The sequence below is a fragment of the Haplochromis burtoni genome, unplaced genomic scaffold, assembly GCF_018398535.1.
Source record: "Haplochromis burtoni strain Fernald_Lab_line unplaced genomic scaffold, NCSU_Asbu1 Contig_1, whole genome shotgun sequence".
NCBI classification, from domain to species: domain Eukaryota; kingdom Metazoa; phylum Chordata; class Actinopteri; order Cichliformes; family Cichlidae; genus Haplochromis; species Haplochromis burtoni.
Window position 1 is genome coordinate 4,027,716 of NW_024582362.1, and position 26,368 is coordinate 4,054,083.

The 26,368-nt window shown below is 41.3% G+C and overlaps 1 protein-coding gene across 1 annotated transcript in view; it reads right to left on the bottom strand.

Annotated features, from left to right (window-relative positions):
• Nucleotides 1–4,309: 4,309 nt before the first annotated feature.
• Nucleotides 4,310–26,368, bottom strand: part of jph1a (junctophilin 1a) — a 32,531-nt gene continuing 10,472 nt past the window's right edge. The window contains exons 4-7 of the mRNA XM_005912146.2: nt 14,460–14,578; nt 8,095–8,828; nt 7,080–7,176; nt 4,310–6,910 (exon numbers count right to left, since the gene is read on the bottom strand). Coding sequence (XP_005912208.1) covers nt 7,096–7,176; nt 8,095–8,828; nt 14,460–14,578 — 934 coding nt within the window. The 3' untranslated portion in view covers nt 4,310–6,910; nt 7,080–7,095. The remainder of the gene's footprint in view (nt 6,911–7,079; nt 7,177–8,094; nt 8,829–14,459; nt 14,579–26,368) is intronic.

The following is a 26,368-nucleotide window of genomic DNA, read 5'->3' on the forward strand; positions in this document are numbered from 1 at the left end:
GAATGGCTTCTTCACAGCCAATTTTCCACTGAGGCCATTTCTTATGAAGCTTCAGTGAATAGTGGATGGATAAACTAAAGGGCCAGATGTGTCTCTCGGGTCTTTGTTGGATTTTATTCCCATTTCTTAAGAACAGTTTCCTTAGTTTTTTAGCTAATAGTGCTTTGTGAATCACCTTGTTGGTGCAAAAATACTTTATACCCTTCAAACTGTGTTACATTTGCCATTTTTAATAAAATCGACTAAAGAAATGGGAATAAGCAGTGTGTTTTTGTGAGAGACTGCTATTAACAAATTGACTAAAAATACAGTTTAAAATTGGTTCTTTGCTAAATAGTCTGTTATGTGAAACAACAATGGTTCACCCCTTGAGTTTTGTACCGTTTATATTCTTGCATGATTCACAGGTCAGTGCTAAGTGGCTTAAAAAACATTCTTCTGAAAATGTTCAGGTACAAGAACTGCACTGAAAATCAGGAAAACCAGCCAATGTCCAAGAATAACCTTCAAAGCCTTCCAAACAGCCTGGGGAACCATTGCTCAAGATCACTTTAAAATATTAAAAAGAAAGTCTGGCTTCTTAGAAGTTAAATATAAAGAAGTGAGGGGTGACTCAAAACTTTTGCATAGTAGTGTAAACACGGTCAAAGTTTCAAATAACAGTGTAAATGCATGTACAATTAATCCAAATGAGGCAAAAACACAAATGTCGGAGTGCTCTAAATGATCAGTTCATCTTTTTATTCTGCTCCGCTTGCCTCTGTATTGTGTCAGTGAAAGGGGATAGCTTCATGTGGTCGTCTGTGCTGTGCACTATACCCTCGCCAACCTCCTGTTCAAAACCTCTGTTTGCAAAGGCTAGCCAATCAGTAGAGACTCAAAGAGGCAGTGGTCTTAGACGGAAAAGAGCTAAAGCAACTTTTTTTCAGACAGATCTTCAACTGAGTGGCCACACCAAAGTTGAGTATAAGATAATTAAAAATGAGTTTGAACTGTGAATAATTCAAAGCTACTCTAATGGAGTCCAATAAAGAAAACATGCATATGGAAATGACAATAGTGGGCATACTTTAAACATTTATCTGCTGATTTTTCCATCATTAATGATAAATGGCAAAAGTGGATATGGTGTTGTGGGAAGACTTTGTCTCACTTGTCTATATTTACCAGCACACACAATTTCCTCTTCTTTATACCACAGTTTTAATTCCACATCGGTTGGTCATATGTAAATACATTAGGACCATTTTAGGAGCAGTACAATGGCCTTGGTAGAGAAGCCCTGAATGAAACCAGGTCAGCATTATAGTCATGATAGGGAAAGATGGGGGATGAATGTCTTTGGGCAATTCTTCTTCAGTGAAAAGAAGGGGAGTCTTGTCACAGTGAATCTGAGTGTACTGTTCCTTTAGCCTGCAGCCAGCCACAGCGCCCTGCACTTCTCAAGTTGGTCTTAATCCCATGAAGCTCAGCATCAGCATGACATGGTTCAAAACAGAAGCATCTCAATATCAATTTATGCTAATTGTTTAAAAAGTCTTAAAATCCATGAAATAAAAATTGTATATGAACTTTTTATATAAAAGGATTTGTTTCTATTTCTTCCACAATAACTGTGTTTGTGTAATTTGATTTACCAGAAAATTAGTGAGAATGTAAAGTATCATATGTGGCAAAGTGCCGCTTTTGATATCCTGTCTTTGTTTACCTTGTACGGTGGTGGGGTCCTCTTATGTGCTCCTTTGATAAATAGTTGAGCAGGTAGAGCTGTTGATCAAACAAATGGGTTGAGGAGAAATAGGTGCTGACATAGTAGTATTCAGCCAAAATGCCTTTGAAAATTGCAGCTAATGGTGAAAGCAGTAGGATGAAACAATGCGCTCCGAGTCAGTGAAGCACAATTATCACGAGCCATGCATTAATGGTACACTCCTGGCATTGTGACGATGAGTGTAAAACCCCAACTTATGCATCCGTTAAGACGAAGCCATTCGCAGCAAATAATGCATGAGGAAAAATAGCATCCTCCAAATCTTTGAGAAGTCTTTTCTGGCTTGCCTCAAGTTTATATATTTATTTAATGTAGTTCACGCACAATGAAAGCTTCAGCAGACAGATAAGTGGATGTGACAACCATTTACTTTGAGTAGCTTGAGGCTAATGCGTTGTGTTGAGGCTTGCTTGTTTGAACTATTATGACTCACCCTACAGACCCCTGTGATAAAACCTTCACCATGACTCACATGTCACTAAATAAACAGGACATGGAGGTCCTTGTGCTTAAATGGCATGCGTTGCTCTCTTAGGGTCCCAAAGAAGTGGCACATTGAGGCTCGACAAGTGAAAAAAGAATCTGCTGCGTGTTTAAATAATGCAGGTAATTGTTTACTTAAAAGGGACAGGTTTACAGTTTGATAACTGCTATTTGGTTCTGTTTGTGTAAATATGAGGAACAGATGAGGTGATGCTAAGCAAGGCAAGCAATGCCAAGCATGGAAAGGGGATCTGCTTAATACTGATGTCTTAGCAACACTTCTGAAAAACGCTGCCCACTGATATCTCCTCACTGCTTACTAGCATTAATCCAATTTTAGAACGGAGTTGCTTTTTGCTCTGAAGGTGGAGGCTTGGTCTCAGTTTGTTTGACCAATCGGCAGCAAATTTCAATTTGCTACCCAAGTCCTTAGTTTCTATTAAGGCTACCTGTTTAGAACATAATTATAAGCACTATATAAATATTGTTTTAGAAAGGCTAAATATAAGGGAAAAAATGTATGTCAGGTGTCTGCTTATGTATTTTCTCTGCTCTCCCCTATTGAGTCGCACACTCACCTCACGCCCACTAAACTGGGTGTAGAATCTCCACCCTGGTTCAAAATTATAGCTGTCAAAGAATTTTGTTAAATGGCCTCTATAAGAAGGTACGATATGCTTATAAGGTTTTGGTTTATATTTGTCCAACTCAGCCTGTGCAACCAAATCTTGTCCCACTTGCTCTGCCTTATTAGAATAGTAACAGAGATATTCTATACTATTACTGACAAGTTCTGCTTCACATAGGGGTTTTAGTTGCCAGGAATATATACCCTCCAGAATATTCCAGAGGGACACAGTCTGAACAGCAATACGACACCGTAAAACCATAAAATTAAAAACAAAACAAAAAATCTCCCAGTTTTGCTTTTTTCTCTTGGAGTCAGGGCAGAGACCACAGCAAGTGCAACGACATGGTGTTGCTGATTCCAGGCAGGTGCCCCTGCTGGCGTAACATGACACTAATCCAGGGCTGATCAGTGGTGGAAACAGTATAAACTGACTCGAGACAAACTGGGGCACCTGCGTGCTTCTGAACAGCTAATGTGAGACCCTGACTAAGATACTTTGATTTCGTGCCTGGTGTTTTTCCCCCTGGATCTCATTATCAGAAGGTCAACATGAGGTCACTGTTGCATGGAGATAGGTAGGAGTGAACATGAGACTAGAATTTAAAACATTTTTACAAGACAAGTAGAAATCCTTGTATCCTTCCAATGAAATCTATTTGTTGATTTTATTTGGAATTACTTGTGTTGCATGTATGCTGTCCTCTATAATATACTCACCAGCCATTTCATTTGGTATCAGGTTTGATCCTGTTTTGCTTTCTTAACCACCTTAATTCTCCATGGCATAGATTCAACAAGGTGCTGGAAACATTCCTCAGAGAATCCGGTCCACATTGACATGCTTGCATCACACAGTTGCTGCTGATTGGTCAGCTGCACATGCACGATGGCCGTCTCCTGTTCCATCACATCTGAAAGGTGCTCAAATGTGGATTGAGATCTGGTGACTAGTGGAGGCCATTTGAGCACAGCGAGCTCACTGTCATGTTCAAGAAAGTTTGAGATGATCCGAGCTTTGTCGGGTGTTATCCTGCTTGAAGCAGCTTTCAGAAGATGGGTACACTGTGGTCATAAAAGTAGACATGGTCATGAGGGCAGGATGAATCTATGCTTCCATGTTGTTTTGACCCTACCATTTGAATGTCACAGCAGAAATCGAAGCTCATCAGACCAGGCAACATCTTTCCAATCTTCTACTGTACAGTTTTGGTGATCCCCTACGAAGCTTTTTTTTTTTAGTTACTAGCCATTCTTCTCTGATCCATGGCCTCAACAAGGCCTTTTTACCAAGGAGTGGCTGCTAAGTCGATATTTTCACATCTTTGGACCATTCTCTGTGAACCCCGGATACTGAGTGTATACCATGATACCTGAAAGGTGAACTGAATGGTAAACGAGGATCAAAATACAAGAAGAAAGCATAATGTTGTTTAACAAGGCATAACATCTTTATTGTTATACACATAACTTCATCTCCAAAGACTTTGCACAAATCAGTGGGGTAATATGAACCTTGCGATATCAAAAGTCTCCCACAGTTTCTTGTTATTTCCTAAAATACTCAAACAAATACATCTGCTTTCCACATCCCCAATGGTACATACAGTACATCCAATTAGAAATAAAGAATTTTTTTTCCACTGTCAAACATTATCATATGTGCATTACATTACCAATTACAAACAAGTTATATTCATTGTCAAAATAGGTGTGCAAATTGTTAGAAAAATACCAACTCATACCAGATTCTGGATTGTGCTCTGTAAAAATCCTTATAAATAGTATATAATAATCTATATAAATGTCTCTAACATGCAATGTTGCAATTCAAAAAATATCCCATAAACACACTGTTCAGGTAAACCCTCTGAAACTCCAGCCTTAACCTTTATTTGTCAACACCATAGTTTTCTTTAAATAAATGTCAGTAGTTAGTTTTTCAGTAGTTCTGTGGACGGTTTGCAAACATCAAACTGGTTGAAGCGTTCTCGAAAAGTAACGTGCTACTCATTCCTCCACCAAGGCAGAAGGATGTGATGGATACCATTTGTGTGTTTGCCAGCAACGTTATGCAATAACTACTGAGGCCAATTTTCATGAAACGTGGTGGAGAGGTGGACTATGGGCAAAGGAAGAATTTATTGAATTTTTGGTGCAGGTTGGATCACTTCCTTTAAAACTGTGAAACAGGCTGCTGGCCTTAGTGGAGGATGAGCGCTCAACTAGTTTCATAAGAGACATTATAGTAAAGTTGACCTACCAAGAAAAAAAAGGACCGCATTAAAGAAAATCTAGACATTTTAAAGCCCTTTCTGTGATGACCAGTGTTCACAAACACATCAGCTATACAATGAATAAATAATTAATCTTGGTACAGGTGACAGTAAATGTCCGCCGTATATAAATAACCACTTTGAAAATCAAAGAAACTCATGCCATACCTGCAACAAAGACTACAAGCAGCTACGATGAGGCAAGTTAAAAGCATGGTTCAGGTGATGACAACAGTCAGACAGTCAGAGTATTTCCCACATACAACAAAGTTAAGACAAGGATGGCATTTCTTTCCCTCCCCCCCCCCCGCTTCCTCATCATTTTTGAGGTAAACAGTAGTACTGTTAAAGACTTTTGAAGGCATCTCTCTTCTCCCTGCAGCCACATTCCCCATGGCCTTGACCTGAATAAACTGTCCACAAAACTGTCTCGATCCAGTCTCATAAGCAAGCAAGCAAGCAAGCATTTCTGGGCTTACACAAGCAGCTGTGCGAGCTGCGTTTTTGCATCTTATCGGTATAGTGAAAGCAAAGAATAGTGACGAAATCCAAGCTAAATGGTCTACGCGTGTACAATGAAATAATTTTCCTTCCGATTTCATAAATAAGACATTTGTTACCCTCAGAGTGAGCGAGCTTCTAAAGTACTGCTTTCCTAATCATAATGACTGCTGTCAATTACCACTTCTCTCAAAACCAGCCTATTAAAAAGATGCGAGTCTCACAAAATAAATGGAAATAAAAAAGGATGTTCATAATGGCCATACTCGAACCTTTTGAAAGTATAAACATATTGCACTTTCAGTTACGTGGTTGTGTAACGTCAAATTACAGCTCAATTGTTGGAAATGAACAAAGGGAAAGCAAAATGTATTTATTAGTTCTGAGAAGAGAACAGATTTCTACAAGCAAATGACGGCAGGTAACCAACATTGATAGAACATCTATGAACAAAAAACTACGTTAGAACAAAAAAGAAAGAAAAACAAAGTGTTCAAAACTGTACCATGCACGGGGAGTGTTTCAAAGCAGTGTATCCTGGATCACAAAGGACGGAGCTTGAGAAAGGTGCAGTGATGTTTGGGTTAACAGAGTAAGACTGGCTAGTGACCGTGCTAGCACTGACTGCTGGCAGCGGCCATGCCCACTTTCCTCTTGCAAGAGTGGCTAGAACCCCAGAAAACTCTCCAAACACCCAAAGCGCACTCCTGCTGCGACCGTCCCCCCTCTTCAACCCCTTCCCCCAACCCTCGAGCCGGGCTCACATCTCCCCATCAAAACGTCAGATGGCAAAATAGAAAGGCAGCTGTTTGCTCCCGTCATCTAAAAGTGCATCTCCACACTCTTCCAGCACAGTCCGTCAGCCCACTGCTATCGCTGCCAAGGCAGTGGAAGTGGGCTACAGAGACCTGTGCTTGGATCAGCACATGTGTGGGTTTCAATTACGTCTTCTTTTTTTTTTTTCATTTTATGTATATTTTTTTTTAGATTGCGTATGTTTGGTTGCAATTTTTAAACATTTTCTTTATCGCACTAGACACAACATTTCACTTTAGCTTTTAGAGAAGCCAAAGGAGTGCTAATTCACGGGGCTGGCCCTTAACAAGGCCAGTGTCAGGTTGGTGTTATCGTTGCCTTCCTCTCGATTCTCTTCGGTTTCATGCTGATTCCTTTGGCCATCCCCGTGTTTCACTGGCGGCGTTTTCATGTTTCAAGGCCGACGATGCAACTGTACCAGTTGCCATGGTTCCGCTGGAACATAAGACAGTTTGTTTGTAACTTTCTGGATTTAATTGAGCCCTGTCACATTTCAGATGCACGCTGAGGCGCATCAAGGAGACGAGACATTAATTCATGCTGTGATCATTGATTTCTGTTGGAGAGCAAATATGGGATGAAACAATACAGTAAATCAGCTTACCTGAGACACAGCATCATCATGTCAGAAAATGGACAAATATAATTGCGAGGCCAATATTCAACAGCATTACCATAGCAACAAGGATTGAGTTAGGACCCTGCAAAAAATGACAAAATATATAAAAATCGTACAGTAGGGAATCAAATGTACTGTAATGAGACCTCAACGTGTAATGTGCTAGCATCCCTGTATATAAAAGATGGCGTAGCCACCATGACACCACCCACTGATTCACTGAGCCTAGAGTCTAGCGTTGTGGACATTTAAGACTTTTCAAACCAAATGTCACAAGTGACATAAATGAAAAAGTTTTAAAAAATCCAGGAAAGTCTACCCTAAAGCACATCCTGATTTAGCATCTATTTTATTTTAAATGATTTACACAAGTATTAAATGAACGTCATGCTGTATTAAATAAGACTTTAAACTACCAATTGAGCTCATCAACTCCTAGGTAAATGTTTATTCAAGTCATAAAGTCATCAACTCATGTGGGAAGAAAAACTGTCATATTGCAGTTTCCAAGTTCCAAAAGTTCATCCTCTTTCGCGTTTGCAGACATCCATCGTTTATATACAGGCCATGTTTCAAAGTCAAAACATGAATTTGAATCAATAAAATACAAAGAATAAAGTGGTATTGAGGGTATCACACTCCCTTTATCTTTCAAAGAGTTGTTGCAGTTCAGATTTATAGTTCTAGCTTAGTACAATACAAGATTAAAAGTTTGGGTAATCAGTGATTATTTCATACTTTCAACTGGAATTAGTCATCAGACAACTACTCCAGAAGCTACCTAGAATGAGTCTGATATTTAAACCTGCTTTAGACAGAAAATTGGTTAATGAGATATGTGTTTGTGTCGCACCTTTGTGCTAAACTAAGCTAATCCACTACTGGGTGTAGCTTCTCATTTACAACACAACTTTCAGCAAAAAAGCACAAATGTGTGTTTAAGTCAGATATTTTTCCAAAACCTTTGCTTTAACACACACTTTCCCATCCTGTCACTTACTGTTTCTTCCGTGCTTTCTGCAATTTCCATGCTTGCTTTCTTTGTGTCTGCGAGGCTCTTTGGCTTTAGAGAATCCTGCTTCCTGAGTTTCTGGTCGCTCTTGCTCTCCCGTATAGATGCTGCCTTAGGAGTAGGTGTACTAAAAGATCTAGGGGGTTGTGGGGGCATACGTGCCAAAGCCAGGGCACTAGGCTCTTCTTCTGGATCCTCAGGTTCTGGGGGTGGAGGGACCCTTGTAGGGGCCTTGACGTAGTAACTGTGATATTCAGTGTGGAGCTGGCCATTGACTGGAATTGCAGGAGGCTGTGAAGGGGGCACAGATGCTGGGGTGGGTTGCTGAACTTTAGTGGGTTTAGGTGGAGCTTCGATTTGGGCCTGAGAAGCTTTGGGCCCATCGGTGACAGGCTGCCGTTCTTCTTTACTCAGCTTCCTACTAGACCGCTCATCCTTGCTGGTCTTCTGACTTAGTTTCTCTTCTTTGCTAATCTTGCGGGAAGGTTTTTCTTCTTTGCTGGTTTTGCGGCTGGTGCTGTTGTTGGTGAGCTGTCCTTTCTTCTTGCTGGATTGAGGTGAGGGGGGCGGTGTGGTTGCAGGGCTGGTCGCAGGAGAGTGGGGAGGCGTTGTGCCTTTCCGGTAAAAGTGGGGAGAATCTCTCGGAGAGCTGTTCTTCTTTTCAACAGGGACCTCTTTAATCTCCACTGGCTCCTTTAACTGCTGTTTTACATAGTCGGGACCTGAATGGGGGAGACAGGTAAAACGCATTAACGTGACATACTGTTTGCCTTCAACACACAGATGAAATTTAAACCACATCTACCCTCAAGCGCAGTTAAACTTTCAAATAAAATATTCATCAACATTATATTGAAATTCAATAACTCCGCAAAGCCTAGAAAAGAGGGTCCCGGGGAGACAGAAAGAAATGGACTGATTAATGCAAGGTCACAAACACCATTTCACAAAGAAAGCCTCCCCTGCATGCTCATCTTCATCATCAGTCATTCTCTTTTATCAGTATGTCGCTTTCCTGGAAAGTCTTTTCAGTTCTTAGCATCCAATATGGCCACGCAGATAATGAGAGGTGACCCCGAGGTACAGCACTGACACACTTTGATGCGAGGAAGATCATTCCTTTTACTACAGAAAGAGCTTTTGGACTGCCTGGGTTAGTGGACGCTCACGGACTTTGAGACTAAATGAAAACTTCTCTTTCAACTATGTAGATGTTGAAATCTCCTCTAATATCCTTTTTAACGTGCAGACAATATAGCTGAATGTAAATGTAATTTCGCATGTGGGTAAAGTGACACCTTATCTGTCCCTTTTGTTCTCCTGCTGAATTAACATTTATTAGAGACATTAAGCTCTTTGTTCGCCTGTTTTTCTCCCCTTCGCCTGAATTAGATGGTGTCAGAGTGACTAAGAGGAGGGATAATGTTGCTTTGTTTGAAGTATATCAGGCGGTATGAGCAGAAAATGATTCTCTGCATTCCATATGATAGAAATAAATAAAGGCGTTATAGAGAAAAAAAAATAAATATTTGGCTGTTATGCTCTATCTGCACGTTGACTCGTTCAGCACAGACTCACTGAGCTGGAAAATGGTTGATCTCAGAGATCAGTCTTGTCTCATACATGCCTGACACCAATTAAGCTTGCACAGTACGATTTAGTCTCAAAGAGTTAACATTCATTTGCCACTCATCAGTTCTTGGAACAATTACGCAAATCCAGAAGGTAACAAGTCTATCCAGTCTCATATGAGTGTAATCGGCCTTACTGGGGAATCTTTCGGGCCTCAGTACTCTTAAGCCCAAAGTACTTTTCAGCTGCGTGGCAGCCTAATTTGTTTCATAGCCACCACAACCAATAAGACCCACTACAAACAGACATGGGGACATTTGAACATCTGTGGGGCTTAATATATCTGCTGAGCTTAATTTCACACCATAGCTCAACAAGAGTTAGGGCCTTGTGGGCGGATCCAGGCAATTTCACTATGGATGGGGACGGATTCCTTCAAGAGGTTCCAGGCATTTTCTGAATGGTTCTTGGCACTTAAACACTCCGCCCTCCCCAACACCACAGCCTCAAACAGATAGAGGACCACAACACTGGGCGTCAGGAAAATCTACACTTCTGCAGCCATGCTCAATTCCAAACTATGCCGATCATGCTTTTCCTGTTTCAAAATAACACTTGTGAATGTACAGGATATATTTATGATTGTTTTGTAGATATTTCAGGAAGTCTACATCCTCTTGACAAGTTAGTGAAGATTTATTAGAGCTGCTCTTCCAAGGAATCCTGCCAGGTCAGCTGGAACATGTACTGGTTACCCAAATGGCTGTGGTGTTTCTTTCCGTTGCGAACATTGATCAACTGGGCTGAGTCTGCAGCCTTCTCAAAGAGGGTCATTTAAATAGGCCATGATACCCAGCCATGACCAAAACAAAAATACTTGAGATACAAACATAGATAAAAATGCAAGTTTCAGCATTAGGGAGATTTTTTTGTATCCTCAACTTATTTATTTTCAATAACTCAAACACTTTACTTTCTTCTCACACGACTGTTGTATCTTTGAGGTTTATTTGAATGCGAGCTTTTGTTTAAGCTGCAGGATGCCAGTTCAGTTTATGTTAATCCACAGCACATTTTCTGCTCCACTGCACTCTTAGCAAAACACACGCTCTTTCCCTCTCTCTGGCACCCACACGCACAAGATCACACACACACAAAACACAACAGATTGGCTGCTTAAGACCTAACCAGCCCTGTCCTTAATATGAGATGAACAGCGGTAGCAGGGGGAAAAGCCTGGGGCCGGGGTAAGTGTGGGCATCAATGTTTATGTGTAATGGGGGGAGGCGGGGGGTGGGGTGGGGTGGGGGCGTGGAGTACAGTATATGCGATTACACATCTGCTGCCATTGTGCATCTGAGTACACCTCAGCTTAATGCTCATAGGAGTCAAGAGTTTTTGGATGAATGATGACAGGTCTACATGGAAATGCACACTTCCACAAAGCAAACTTTGCCACCTAGCTTTATTTTTCCACACGGTAGTTAAATGAAAATTCCTGGTTTATCTGCTTTGACGACTCATTTGCTTTTGTTTGATATACTGGATATACTGCGTTATACATGCGTTGTACATGTATAAGTCTGTTCTATGTGCCGGGATCTCAGCTTGCTCGGTTAGATTTAAGATTCATAACTCCATTTGCAGCTTTTGAGATTTTCTCTTTCTTCCTCCTACTCACACTGGCAGATGGGCAGAGGGAGCTGTTATTGTTTGGCCAGATTACATTCACTACGGTTACATAGCCTACGCAGACACATGCAGAAATTAGTGACAAACTAAAGAAAAAGCTGAACCCTTGACCCCGCACTATGAGGACACGCTGTGAGGGGATTTTGATGGCAAGGCTTGGATCCACTTGTCCCCCACTTAGAGGGAAGGATCACTGCAAATCAATACAAGGCATTTCTCCGTGATCACCTATCCGATAAAGAAAGTGGTCTTTTCTAGGATTACAGTACCCCCATTCACAGGGCATTAAGGGGGTCACTGAATGCTTTTATGAGTATAAAAAAGGGATGAATATTTTATGCTATGGTTTTTACAGTCACCAGATATTAGTCTCTTTACTCTCTCTATATATTTTAGACGAATCATGTTCAATCCCTTCAGTAGGTTTCCAGAGAGGCTCAACACATTGCTAATATGCTTTAGGTTTTTTTTCCCATTTGATTTGTTACCCATCTGTATGCATTTGAAATTATGTAAATAAAAGATTTCCCTACTGTCATTTGCTAATGGGTGAATGTGATCACTGTCTGACTGCGCTTTGTTTACAAAAGCCCACATGCAAAGCAGAACCTTGAAGGCCTCACATGCACACACGCTGACAGGAGGGACTGGCAGTAATATATCACCACTGTAATGCAATGTTTTGTCTCTGCCTGTCTGCCTTATTCTACTTTTTGGTTACGACCATTTCAAAAAAGTGGGACACATAAATAGTTTTTGAAATCTGGTCAGTCACGTAAGGTAATTTATATCCTGTATCCCTGAAAGTCAAAAGAAGGTTCTGATTTACTTTAAACTTCACATGAGCTACTGCGGTAAAACTTACTGCACACCTGCTGCTATGAATAAACAGCAGCACCTGCCCACGTCTGATTTTCAGCCTTGACAGGTCGAGGCTTTTATGGTTCCGCCAGGTCCAAGTGCACCTTGACCGGGTCAAACAGGGCAGAGCAGGACCCCCTGCTGGTCCCCTCACCCTCCAGCAACCGCATCCCCCCATACTCCACACCCTCTATGACCCATTGAAGGAAGGAACAGCTGCTCTGCCTCGGCCCAATGGAGGGGGCGAGTGTGGGACTGAGCTCGTCTCAGTGCATAAGGATTTCAGCTATGTCTCCATTAGACACCAGTGAGCACACATCGGCACCAAATATAGCCCAATTAACGTCACCCCACAGGCCACGCCCAGCTAACCCACTCTACTGCCCCTCCAGGGTGCTGTGTGTGAATCAATCATAAAGGTCAGGGTCCCGTTCCCTATGACCCTCACATTGCTTTTGAAGTACACACTCCTAATCTTGGTGATAATCTCCTATGAGTACAAAATGCCAGTTATGAACAACAGGGGGCTTGGGCCCGTTGTTGCTACCCTAGAGGATTTGAGTTTGAACATCTTTGCCTCACTGTAACATCATGACAAACAAGGTTATAACAGAAAAAATATTCTAAATAACTTTTTCCATAATTGAGAGCAACAACTGCTGTAGTCGCCTTACAAAAAAGCTGCAAATAGGGGTAGCTATTTACACTCGAACATGACCTAATTAGCAAAAGGGCAGAGCACAAACCAGCAACAATCTTAGAAAATCTGAGCTAGACTCTACAAAAGCCAGGTTGTTCATAAACTAGATATAAATTAATACGCGATTTGACTCTTTGCAGGTGCCCCTCTGGCTGTCAGCTGGGTTTACCAGACACGCTTACGTAACTTGAACGTTTAAATGCTGCGGCTCAGATGTCGCCCTGCGCCGCACATTATTATGACATCGGCCACTCTCTCATTCATGATCTGACTTATAAGGCAAGGACACTCTCCGCACAGACTTGTGAACCCGGAGATCACCCAGCCTGCCAAGCATGACCACTGTTTTCCACAACACAAACAAGTCTCCCGATGTCTCTAGCTCCCTGGCTGGCCATTTCTGCGGCTTAGTGAAGGGACATGCTTGAATGGGTCCCATTGTCAATCTATTTCTCACCCTCTATTTTGCGGTGGCTTCTGGCAAACACCCAAGGTCACTAGCTCATAGGCGTAAATATATTACACCAAGTGGAAGAGGAAAGCATAGTATAGGTCTTACACTGTAAATATAAATAAACCAAACAAAAATAAAAAGGTGTGCATTCAGTGTTTTACCTGGAGCCCACCTGCACCACAAGGTTTTTAGCAAAAACACACCTCGCTCTCTGACTATTAATACAGTAGGATATGACCCTAAAGCTCAGCTTATCTTGTAAATTACATAAAGAGTTGAGTTGACGTCTCAACTGTGAACTAGTGTATAGTGTGAAAGGGTTAGCTGGTCAAGCTTCACGTAGATAGAAGATATTCCTGTCCGGTATTAGGAACAAAAGCCCTTTATTGATTTAACTCACAACCACCCATAAGCCATTTCTACACTCCACCAAAGGATGAGTTTATGCAATGCAAAAAAAAGAACAGAAATGTTTTACATTCACACTTTTTTTTGGTCAGAGTTTATCACTGCAAATTTTAGCAGGCATATCTGAGCTGTTACTGCAGGCCTTTGAGGGCTAAGACAAAGCTTTCGGCCAGAAAACAGTAGCCGACTGTGCTTTGTCTAAGCACAAACACAGTCCTCCATTGTGGTGCTACAAATCATCTTCAGTACCTCTAGTCTTCGATTACAGACCCAGAACTCCAGTCCCTGCTCTTTTGTGCACCCAGAACAAGCTCATTACTGACTCACACACAGTCAGTGTAAACAACCCTAAAACTATGCAAATAGCATCATTCACACACAGTACCCAACCCCTTACCCATTACCCAGTCCCAAAAATGTGTTTTCATGGACAAATTAGTTGTTGGATTTTAGATCAGCTTGATTTTTTCAATGTCCCACCGATGGGTGTGAATCACATTTGGGCTCCTGCGACAGTCTTTGCTTTAACTGCAGATTCAGTGCTGGTTTAGCACACCTGCAGTCTGTTTTGTATTCTGACCATAAAATAGTAATGGTAGATAATTAACACACTCTAAAAGCCTGTGATGGGAACATGAAGCATAACAAGGACACAAGTAAGATTACCTGGCTGGTAGAAGTTGGGTGAGAGCTCCCGGGCAACCGCCCTGGCAATTTCAGATTCATGCACCGCAGAGATCGCAGCCTGGTCTGCAGCCTCACTTTTTGTCCTAGCATGGGCTGTTCTGTGAATGCATAGACAAAAATAAGTGTTAGAAAAATGGAAACAATGAAGAGCTGCTCTCCACCATGTCCACAGTAACAACACAGACATATAACGGGCACACTGGTGGGCAGTGCCAGCGTAACCTGCTGCTCTTTATCTGTCATCAAGCATCAAAGAACCTTGTATTTGAACCTTTTTCAGATCTATACATAAAATAACATAAAAAAATCAAGAGACAGAAGAGCAACATGTTTTGAGATCAATATAGGGGTATTATGGAAATGTGCTGTGATGAAGCAGAGAGAGGCCAAGGGTGACCAGCTTAACAAAGCCTTAAAAAAAACTCAGCTGAGAGGTATTGTGCGTGTCCACATGTGAAAACACGCAAACTATGGCTATAGGCAGTATCTCTGTGCCAGGGAATGAAGATGTCTCTCTCTCTCTCTTCTACCACTGCAGTTATTTAAAAATAAAGACACAATAAAGACAAAAATAAACAAACACATAAAGATCATCAATTAAAGTTGATTACTCACTTAAATATAAAAATGACAGTGACAAAAAAAATGCTCAAGTGATATGAGACAAGTGCAACGAGGAACGTGAGGATCTAGATGGGAAGTTCAAGTATCACTTTAAGAATTGACAGCTGTGCCCGCTGCCCTGCTTAACCCCACTCATCCCTCTTCCTCTCCATCTATCTCGCACTGTCCTGTGTTCTCTCTTTCAATCAATGCTCCTGTTTTGTTTTTTCCCCCGATCCTGCTTCATCCGCCTATTGGCTCATGCCATCATCCCTCTGCATCCCTACTCCTCCCCTCCCTCCCACCGTCTTGCTGTTAGAGTGACCCCATCCGGACAGATGTCTCTATTTCTGTCCTTGGACTCTGGGGCTGTCCTGTTTCAGAGGACAGGAACATTAAGATATTAAAATTCATGAGGAACCAAGAAATAAGCAAACAGACAAAGGACATGCTGAGGGTATGTTTGACCAGCTGCAGATAAAAATTCGGATTCAAGAATCTTTAACAGTATAACTCATAATGTCTCGGTTCTTGCTGCGCTTCACTGGTGTGGCTCATACTAGGCAAACTGTAGCATTCATTGTCTTCCTCAGGAAAGCTACGGCAGCTAAAAATTGACAATAAAGCATTCCAGTTACATCACACCACTGACATGCATACTGCTCGCTGCACATGCTATCATAAGGACACTGAGGCTTCTATTTCTGCAATGTGTGAAATATCCTGCTATGTGAATGGAAGCATGAATGTGCCTCGAATGTATACAGCATGCCCATGGCATGTCCTAAGGATCTTCACAGAGGAGTGGGCATTAATTAATGGCCAGGCAGAGGAAGTGATGCAGACTGTTCCCAGACAGGATATCTGGTGGTGGGAGGTGACAGGCGGAGAATGATGGGAGTAGAGGTGTGATAGAGCACTGGGACAAGAGGAGAGTGAAATGGAAGGTGAGAAAACATGGGCATGTAGAAGACGGAGATGAAATGCATGGTTCTTTTTTTTTGCCTGACATATAGCAACTTAATTAAACTTGCACTGTACACATGGACAGTTCATGGAGTGAGAAGCCTGTAATAACTGTTGTTCACTTTTTACATGTGACTTTTGCAGATTCATTCATCTTCCTGCTTCCGAGGGAAACATCTAGATCACCCTGTAGATATATTAGAGGGTTTTCCCCAATAGGAGCTCCCGATGAGGTAATGAGCTGTGAGAATTGCAGCCATAAAAATCTGAGCAGAAAGACAGCAAAATGCTTCACCGAGCAGATGATAGCTCTCTGTACAGCATGCATCACCCCAGCCAGTTAGTGGCATGCAAATCCTTCCAACAGAGAGCCAAAGTACGCATGAAAACAAACTCTTCACACATTATGAAATGAAATGCACTGTCTTTGCCATGGTAGAGGAAATGAAAAAAAAAAAAAACCTGGGTAAACAACAAACAAACGCAAACTCAGGAGTGACCTTGGAGAAAGTTTTTGGAGCGGCGACTTGTAAGACAGTCTGCCCATGAATACAAAGCAACACCTGCTCACGTCTAGCTTTTGGGTTGTGCAGACAGACCTGTGCGGGGATGCTGGGGAGCCTGCTTGCACACGCGCAGGCTGTCACGCACAGACACACTTGGCAGTTTGTAGACATTTGGACAAAGCCTTAAAAGGGTGCAAAACCTTGAAGTGACTCCTTCTGGAGCGTCATCTGCGAGATGATATTGATAAAGCCTTGCGGCTGGCTGTTTCATTAATGTGACAAATCAAGAGTGTGAAAACAGTTGAGTCAGTTTGGCAGCGAGTGTGGTGGATGGTCTTTCTGTCTGTGTGTATTTGAAACATGGGGGAGAAAAAGAAGGGGGGGAAGGAGAGAATAACTGAGCCAAAGGAGAAAAGTGGGAGCAAGAGAAAGAAAGAGGGGGCGAGAGGCTGCCCCTTTAAAGACTCTTCGGCATTTAGAACTGCTGAGGCATGCATCTCAGCCCCTCTAATTTTACTGTAGGGTTAAATTTCAGTCCTCAGGCCACAGGCAGCACGGTGCATCACGCTATAAGGGCTGTTATGCCTCGGTCGCGTGCTGAATACAGTATTATGTGTGTATGCGCCTGTTGTGTGTGTGTGTGTGTGTGTGCAAATTCCCAATAGCAAGGCTTCAGTCCATCACTCCCTAGGCTATGGCCTATTTGAGAAATCTCTTTCACATATGCTGGCACAGTTTTGAACCCCTCTATTGCCTTTCGGTCCCCTCTGCACCCATCCTGTTTTTATTTTCTGTCATTTTTCTGCTCTTTACCACACTAACCTATTCCCCTTCCCCCTCAATCCAAGCTTGATAGCTTAACTGGAATGCTTACTAGTACAAGATATTAGATGAGTCTTTACCTTGTCTGTGATAGACAACAGCTATCCTTTAAACTCCATCACTCTCTTTATTTGCCCACAACCAAGAGCAAACTATTGCTACTACAAAGCAAGGGTCATGTTCCATTTGTCTGCTCTGAGTGCACAAATCAGTGCATGAAAGGATATAATAAATGAACAGAAACTGCTGTCCTATATCTTGGCCAAACAATCCCCACTCCAAAGCAGCAGCACAGACAGTCTGCACAAATTAGCACTTAGCTTGCCCCGCACATATATCCATGCAAGGCTGCTATTGAATTCCCGGCTGGTGCTAATTCAGGATTACTCAAGCATGACTAACACCATTAGCGGTTAGCTAAAACCGACTCTGAAATTATTCAGGAATTATTCTCGGACTGAGGCCTTGGCTCATATTACCAGGGGCTGCAGCAGTGGGGGACACAATAGCTTTTGCAAATTAGGTTCAAAGGGAAAGATGGAGTGGCTGTTATTATGAGATAAGCTAACATTATGCTGAAGAGAGAGCTGTGTTGCTGTATAATGGAAATATTTATGCACGCTCATGTCTGACCGATAACATGTATTGTACTGATGTTTGGAGGGGATGGGCTCTGTGCTCGGTCCTTTCTTCTGTTTTGTATTGCCTTTTTTTGTACTGTTACTCTTTTTTAAGGACAAATAAATAAATCTCTGTTTTTATTTCACTGTCAGACTGAAAGCTTTGTTGTCCCTGATATGCCACAGTATGCACAGACCTACGAAGACTCAGTGACTGCAGAGGCTCAAACCTCCTCTGGAATTAACATCAGCGAAAAAAACTGTGTGCCTAGAGCTTCATGACACGGGTTTCCATGATAGAGCAGCTCCCGTTGGTGTGATATGTAGGTAGCATGTGACAGTGTTTAGGCAACCAATGTTTAACATCTGTTGACTATGCGTACAATAAGAGGAGTATATAAAATAAAGTCCTGCAATTAATCGAGTAAACATGGGGTTAAATATGTGTGGAAAAAATAGCAATGATTCTGTACTATTTGCCAATTTCTGATTTCTGCCATCATGACATCATTTTTTCCTCCCCCTCAGATTTTGTATTTTTCATAGAGGTTGAACTAACAGGTAGAGACAAACTGAGAAGCTGTTCCCAAACAGACTTCATTTCTGGGAAGAAGAATGAGTAGAATCAGTTTTGATTAAACAGGAAAATCCCCAAACTCTGCCAACATTTTTGGCTGTGGATTACAAACAGACCTAATCTCCCCCGCTGGTATTTTCTACTCAAGAGCTATAAAGTGAACCCTCCACCTCGCCTAACCCTCATCGGGTAACGGGCGTAACATGCAGGTATGTGAATCTATCAGGATTTTATCGTGTTCTTCTCAACACGGCACTGATCTGTGGTACATGTTTGGACCTCTGATATGTTGAAGGCCTGATACGCTCTTCGTGCCGTTACGAATCATTGGGCGTGTTGAGAGAGTGACACAGAATCTCTTACTGAGATGATCCCTCTGGTTTTGGTGAAGGGCAGTGGCGGGGATTCAGACCTCAGCTCTGTGTCAACACTGTTGGTGAAACATGGCCACAGCTGATACAGCTAATGACACAGAGGGGGAGGGAGTGATGTTGGCTAAAGAATTCGCAGCAGAGAAACAGCTTATATTTGCTTTTCCAGTTGAGCAAAAGCAAATATAAGCAATGAAAATATGAGAGGCTTGATGACGAAAAAAAGACTTTTGACAAATATGTCAATTCAGATTCACTCAGTTCACCTATGTGTTCCTAAATATTTATTTTATACATATTATATACATATAAAGTGACAAGTAACTCATAAAAGAGATCGGGAACTAATAATATGAGTTACTAATAAATACTGGGACATCAAATTTAAAAAAAATTCCAGTAAAAAGACAAAGTAGTTATTAAATATCTCACAAGCTAACCTGTATATAAGAATGACATACAATCCTTAGAAAAAGTTAGCAATGGAACCAAGATCCTATTTCATTAATGGTTATCTTACACTATATCAATTAAATGTTAGATATTTAAAAGTTTGAGGTATTTTCATATTCAATCCAAAGGTATTCCAATGGTGATTGGAGCTTGGTGACATGGCATGTACTAAAAGGCCCAAAGTGTGTCATGAAAATATCCCACACAATACCACACCGCCACCAGCACCAGCCTGAACCATTGATAAAGAGTGAGTTGAATCCATGCTTTCTATTCCAAATTCTGACCCTACCCTCTAAATGTCGCAGAAAAAAAATCGAGACTCATCAGCAGCGATTTTCCAGTCATCTTCTTTCCAATCACAGTGTGCCTGTGTGAATCAAAACTTCAGTTTCTTGTTCTTAGTTTACAGAAGTGTGCTCTTCTGCTACTGTAACCCAACTGCTTCAAGTGTTGTTTGTTCAGAGATGCTGCCTGTCAGCAGTCTGGCTATTTTACTCTGACTTTTGACACCAACAAGCCATTTTTCACCCAGAGAACTGACGCTCACTGCATATCTTGTCTTTTTCAGACCATTCTCTGTAAACCCTAGAGATGGATTGTGTGAAAACTCCCAGTAGATCGACATCTTCTGAAATGCAATGCCATGTTTAAAGTCATTTAAATCACCTTCTTTCCCCATTCTGATGTTCACTTTGAACTTCAGCAGGGTCATTTTGTCCATGTTTAAATGCCTAAATGCACTGAGTTGCTGGCATGTGAGTGGCTGATTAGGCAATTGCCTTAATTAACAGTAGACACAAAATAAAGTTTACATACCTTCTATGGTAAACTTTATTTTGTGTCTACTGTTAATTAAGGCATATCATATACACATTCAAACATATACACGCAAAAGCTTTTGACCTGCACCTTAAATAAAACGAGCAACCTCCCATACAAATGACTGCGTTAACTCCAGTTTACTCTCTCTCCCTCTCTCACATATAAACACAGATTATACCTGCAAGAAAAACTTAAAGGCCAATTAATGAGATGTGCCCTAATGAGGTCTATTGGGAATAAGTGTAAAGAAAGGGCAACTATAAACTGCTCTTGCATTATTGCATTAAAGAAAACATGGCTGATAGGAGTCCACGGTAAATCTCCAACTGGAAAACAGGCGTGTTGCACAAGCCTTGGAGGATGACTGTGTTAAACTAACGGCACTTCTTCACTCGGCTAATTTATAAGAAAAGCATCAAATGACTGACATGACGATGACGGCGGTGAGGCAGTAACCATGGTAACCACCAGAGAGATTTGAGCGAGCTGTCCAACCAGGCATCTGCTCTGTATTAATGAATCTGCAAATGAACGAGCACACAGCCTAATGTATGGGAACGCGTTTATGCACGTGCAAACAGACACAACACAGCTATTTTTAAACTCTATAGAAATAAAAGCACTTAAACTGACTCGCATAATGCATAGCTTTGTAACATAGCTGACAAAAAAACAAAACACCCCCCTCCCCACAAAGAAACAACTGCTCCACGGTGTGTCTAATTTAACTACGACGCTCAACATCTGAAGCTGAACCTGCACGAGTAAAGGTCACATTGCCTGGCAACCACTTGAGCTTAAGGAATAGTTTTAATTATGGTCTGTTCTCTCTTTCCTCCAATCTCTTGCCACTATTCACCCCACTGTCTGCACACACACACATACACACACACACACACACACACACCCATCAATTTCCTTTTCAGTGCAAAGCCAAGCAGAGCATTAGCATTAGGTTACATCTGCCCACTGCTAAATAAATTGTGATGTAAGGTTCACGCAATCTGCATGTTCTGGCTGTTTCATGAACTAGCCGGAAGACCTGTGCAAAAAAAACCCAACCCTGATAATGACACATAAAGTCTCCTATTGCAGCAATCTTGTCTCATTATCAGCAACTACAACAGCTAATGTTACGTGTCAATGCATCAGTTAAATCATCTAATTGAGTGCATTAAAACAGACGTGGCTGACTGATTCAATTTTATCAACGTGCCACGCATGAAATAGTATGCCTAGTGTATGAAAAGAAGCTCACAGGACACTAGTAGCAATTATCCAGACTGATATCAGAACAGCACCATAACTTCCAGGTAGTAAACAAGATAATGCTGCCGTCTTTTTGCAGATTAGAAAAAGTAGGCGGCTAAGTTGTAAACATCTCAATGATTAAACAACCAGTTCTGTCATTATCAGTGACATTTCATTAAATGTAGACCTGAAATCATCATATTGACGGTACAGAAAAAAAATGTGATTCATTCTCCGCTTCTACTAATTCACATAATTCACACAGCATGTCATCCTACAGGAAGTATTTAAATCTGCTACCTTCAAGGGCAAAATGTACTATTCTCCTTGCAGCTGCGCAATGAAATTAAAGATCTTTGACTTCTTGAATGGGATTTGGAGCCATAGTTTAGGTTGATTTGATACAATTCATCTCATAAGGAGCAGTCTTACAAACATGCCCCGATAACCCCACCCTTGCAACGCTGTTCTGTGAAAATCCTGTTAAATGCTTCCCAACTGGTCTTGGCAGATGGCCACCCCTCCCCGAGACTGCTTCTGCTGAAAGTGTCTTCCTGTCAAAAGGGAGTTTTTCCTTCCCACTGTCGCCAAAGCGCTTGCTCATAGAGGTCACATGATTGTTGGGGTGTTCTTTGTTTTCTTTGCAGTTTGTACTTTAAAATATACAGCACCTCGAGCCAACTGTTGTGATTTGGAGGTATATATAAAAACTGAATTGAATTGAAGTTAACAGAATTTAAATCATCTTATCATTTAATAGTCATTTAATATAGGGGATACACATGCATCATACATTTGCAAATAAATGAAATACCCAGTATCTACTTATTTTTAACTTGTTGACATCTCCCAGAGTGCGATGAAACAGATGAAATGTCCTTATAGACTCCCTTCTACTAAAAGAAATGCATCATGGGTATGGCCACACACACAGCATCATGTCTACATGTGATTACAACAGTGGATGCATGCTTCAGGAAGAGATGCTGTGTGGAAAAGCAACACTCTTACTCAGCAATAGAAGTGATAATTCTATAATCCAATCCGTGAACAGCTGGAGTGAAAGCAGCCTAGCTAGCCAATCAGAGTGGCTGAACAGATTTAGTGGGGCACATCAGTATCCAGAGGTTAAAGACCCATGGCTGTGTTAGCTGTAGGTACAAAAACAAAAAGATGCTTTTAGAGATTTTGAGATTTGCTTCAGACAAACTTAAATGACAGATGTAGTGTTCTTGGTGCCACAGATAAACAGGCATTTGCAATTATTGTTAAATGTTTGTTGCTGCCATTCTTTATCATTAAAAGCATTTATTCCTGTTTTTTATGTGACTTTAGGGTAAATATAAATACATGTGAAAATGTGTCTGGCATGTAAACATATCAGCCATACCCACGTAATTGGGGACTGAATTTTAAGGATTTTAACGTAATGTAAATTACTTTGACTTGTTACTTAATGAGTTGAGTTCCCAGAAATTAGAATTTTAATGCAAACTACTGATGAATTACTTGCAGTTTTGATAAATGATGTTTGATTCTTTTGTTTTCAAGTTCCAGCTCCTTAAAGATGAAACTAGACTGCCAACTGAATCCATTTGAAAATCTTACTTTGGATTAATGTATTTTAATGTCATTTTAAAATCCATACAAATGTTGAAGAAAATGACCAGAATGGACCTGTAATAGGATGACAGCCGTTCCTTTTGTACCCCTGCCTCTCACTCTATCACAGCTGGGATAGGCTCCAACATCCACACGACCTTGATGGATAAGCCGTTAAGAATATCAGTGGCTGCACTCGTACTCAGGGTTCGGTTTAAGGTGATCCAAAGTGACGTGTTTTGTAATCACATTACATTTTTCAGCAACACGGTCATGTGATGTGTTATACTAAAATTATTAATCAAAGTATGTAATTGCTTGTGTTACAATCATTCTTCAGGCACCTGCACCTCGGGCTGATAGAATAAAAAAATCATCAAGCATCCCTTTTTCTTCCTGAGCTCTTAAAGTACAATCAGCTGATTTCACTTTATGTGCAGAGGAGGAAAACTACTAAAACTTTTCAGGAGTCGGGATATAGACATTACTTTTATTTTTATTGCACAAAAAAACAACCAAACTAGAACATGATGGTAAAGTGCATCAAAGGCAGAAACAACTGTTACGTTGCTAACAAAACTTTGGCTGTTTGCAAGCATCTGCACAGACAGCGTGCTAACACAAACCTAGCGAAGAACCCAGAGTGATGACAAAGCTGAAAGCATGCCGACACCAGCCCAGCAGCCACAGCCTAATCTCCAACTCGTAACCAAGGCAGGGATAAGCAGTCAGCCCTGTAGCATTGTAGCCTGTACACATTTCAAAAGTAGGATCACTTTAAGTATCTTTGTGCTGGTTTTCAACGTTGAATTTTGTTGTTGGTTTTGTGTTCTAATGTAAAAAGTAAAAGAAATATTGTATGTGCAGGGATTTATATCACTGACTGTAAAATCCAATAGAGACAGTCAGAACTGTCTGTATCGTACATACTGCAAGGCTAAATATGGCAAAAGCATTGAACTTTCGGAGTAAAAGTCTATTAATGCACTGGAGAGACTGTCACAGTCCACATGCTGTGGATACTATTTTGAGGTGCTGTTAAGTTTATTCCCTGCTGGTGATGTTAACCCGTAAATCAGTGCATTAAACTCAGTTGCACGAACATTAATTTACACTCAATCAGCAGTTCTCCAGGATGCCTTCCTGAAATCTAGCAAAGAATTATAAACCACAGCTGACTGATGCTGATTTTACATACGATCTCATTTACATATTTCCCAGGAAAGCTTATTTAAATTAACGCACACACACAGTGCGCCATTCTCTGAAGTCTTAGTTGCTCACTTTTCAGAAACACTGCTTCTCTGTGTGTGTGTAATACAAAACCTGACCTACTCCACTGATTCCAACCCTCATTAACTTCTATTACATACACTATTAATTAGACAAGATGATGCACCACAATGAAGAAGCAGTCCATCTATCTGCTGGTTAATAACCAAGCAAATGTAGTATTCTAGGACATCCATCACAAACTAAATTAAGGAGCAGCTAAACAGGAAATAGAGGAATGGGAAAAATAAGCTGTACAGGGAGTACTTTTAAATATTTAATGACCGCAGGTGAACAGCTACATGAGTTAACCTCTAACAGCCACGGCCTCCACATGACTCCCTTCTACTGCCTGCCTCTTTGCCTGGCTGGCTGACTCATCTCAGTCTTCCTCCAGAAGCTGCAGAAATATGTGCCATTCTCCAAGAGATTACAAGACACAGTCACACACTTCTGGCATGTAGGTGAAACCCAATCCTATCGCCATTGCTGTGGACACAGCCCAACACCCCAATCCTGCAAAACAAGCCTCTGCTATGTGTGGAACAAAGCTTTCTTACAGTAAGTCAGCAAATTTAGTCTATCCCAGTCCTAATTTACACATATTCCTCCTACTCTTGTTAAGATGTATCTTCACGGTGCCAGGAAACGGTACGAACTCCTGTTCTTGGAGGCTGCGGACTGATTTTGTGCCAAAAATCTTTCTTTCTCGCCTTCCTACTGTTTCCCACCAGGGAGGAAAAATATTAAGAAGGAAGTAGAGAGAGAGAGAGAGAGAGAGAGAGAGAGAGAGAGAGAGAGAGAGAGAAAAGAAGCTTTCAACTCTCACTCTTGACTTTTTTCCTTTTCTTTCTTATACCCACAACTTTCAAACTCCACTTCAACATAACCCCGATGACATCCACAGGATTGTTTTTCAGCTCTCCGAGCCACATAAGACATCAAACAGCTGTTTTTTTACAGCTTGAGCAAGTGAGTAAACTCACTTTGATAAATGAAATTGCTGGAGCGCTCTATTGTCCACTATATTAATATCCTTACTAATACTGTGATAATGATTTCAACCACGTTGTCCGGCCAACAAAAACTCAGCCCCTGCTTCAACTGCTCGCGTGCTTTTCTTTCAGAAGCGCTTACTGTGACTTAATATATTGGTAATGTGTTGAAGTACAGACAAATATTGCATTACACAGTATAATTTGATTTGGTCCGTGGGTCATGTGAAACTTGCTCAACTAAGTCATGATATATGTGCCGTTGCCTCAGCGACATTATTTATAGAGCTTTAATAGCCCTAGCTGGGAAATGACTCTGGTCATTAATGATAACGATGCAGATAACCTGAGGCACACGTGGCAGGTTATTTTATGTGTGTGAGTGCACGAGCATTGATTCTGTCAGCAAAAAAACAAACAAAAACGCAGTGTTACGTCACACCATCGCACTGCCATAAATAAAAGAGAGGGAGAGGTTTAATGTGGGATAAATATAATGTATGATCCTGCTCGCTTTACTCTGACCCGTGATTCGGATCGCTGGCAGCCCCTCACATGCTTACAGTTGCTACTGTACACGCCGTCACTTCGTAAAGAGCCAAATTTGACTTGCTTTTTAAAAGGCGTGTGAAGCTGGGTGGCACCGGTACCCCATTAAATGTATGCGAATGCAGACACAGGGGGGAAAAAAAAGAAGCAACCTAACTTTACCACTGCGACTATTTGAAGCAGCATTGAGGGACAGCCAAGATGAACTCTTACATGATGTACTGACTGTTGGGATTATTTTGTTCACTTGTTGAAACACCGGATGATCTATAACTCACTACAAAAAGGGCAGGTGGTGAGTGGCTGAGGTCATCCCACAGCAGGTGACAAACAAACAGGCCGGGGCACAAACGCACCGCACACATTGTGCTTTCTTTGTTCTCTAGCAAAATGATGGTCGTCTTATCTGATCTCTCTATGCCCAAACGGACACGTGTTACTTGAAATCCCATTTATATGGTATGGACACACATACA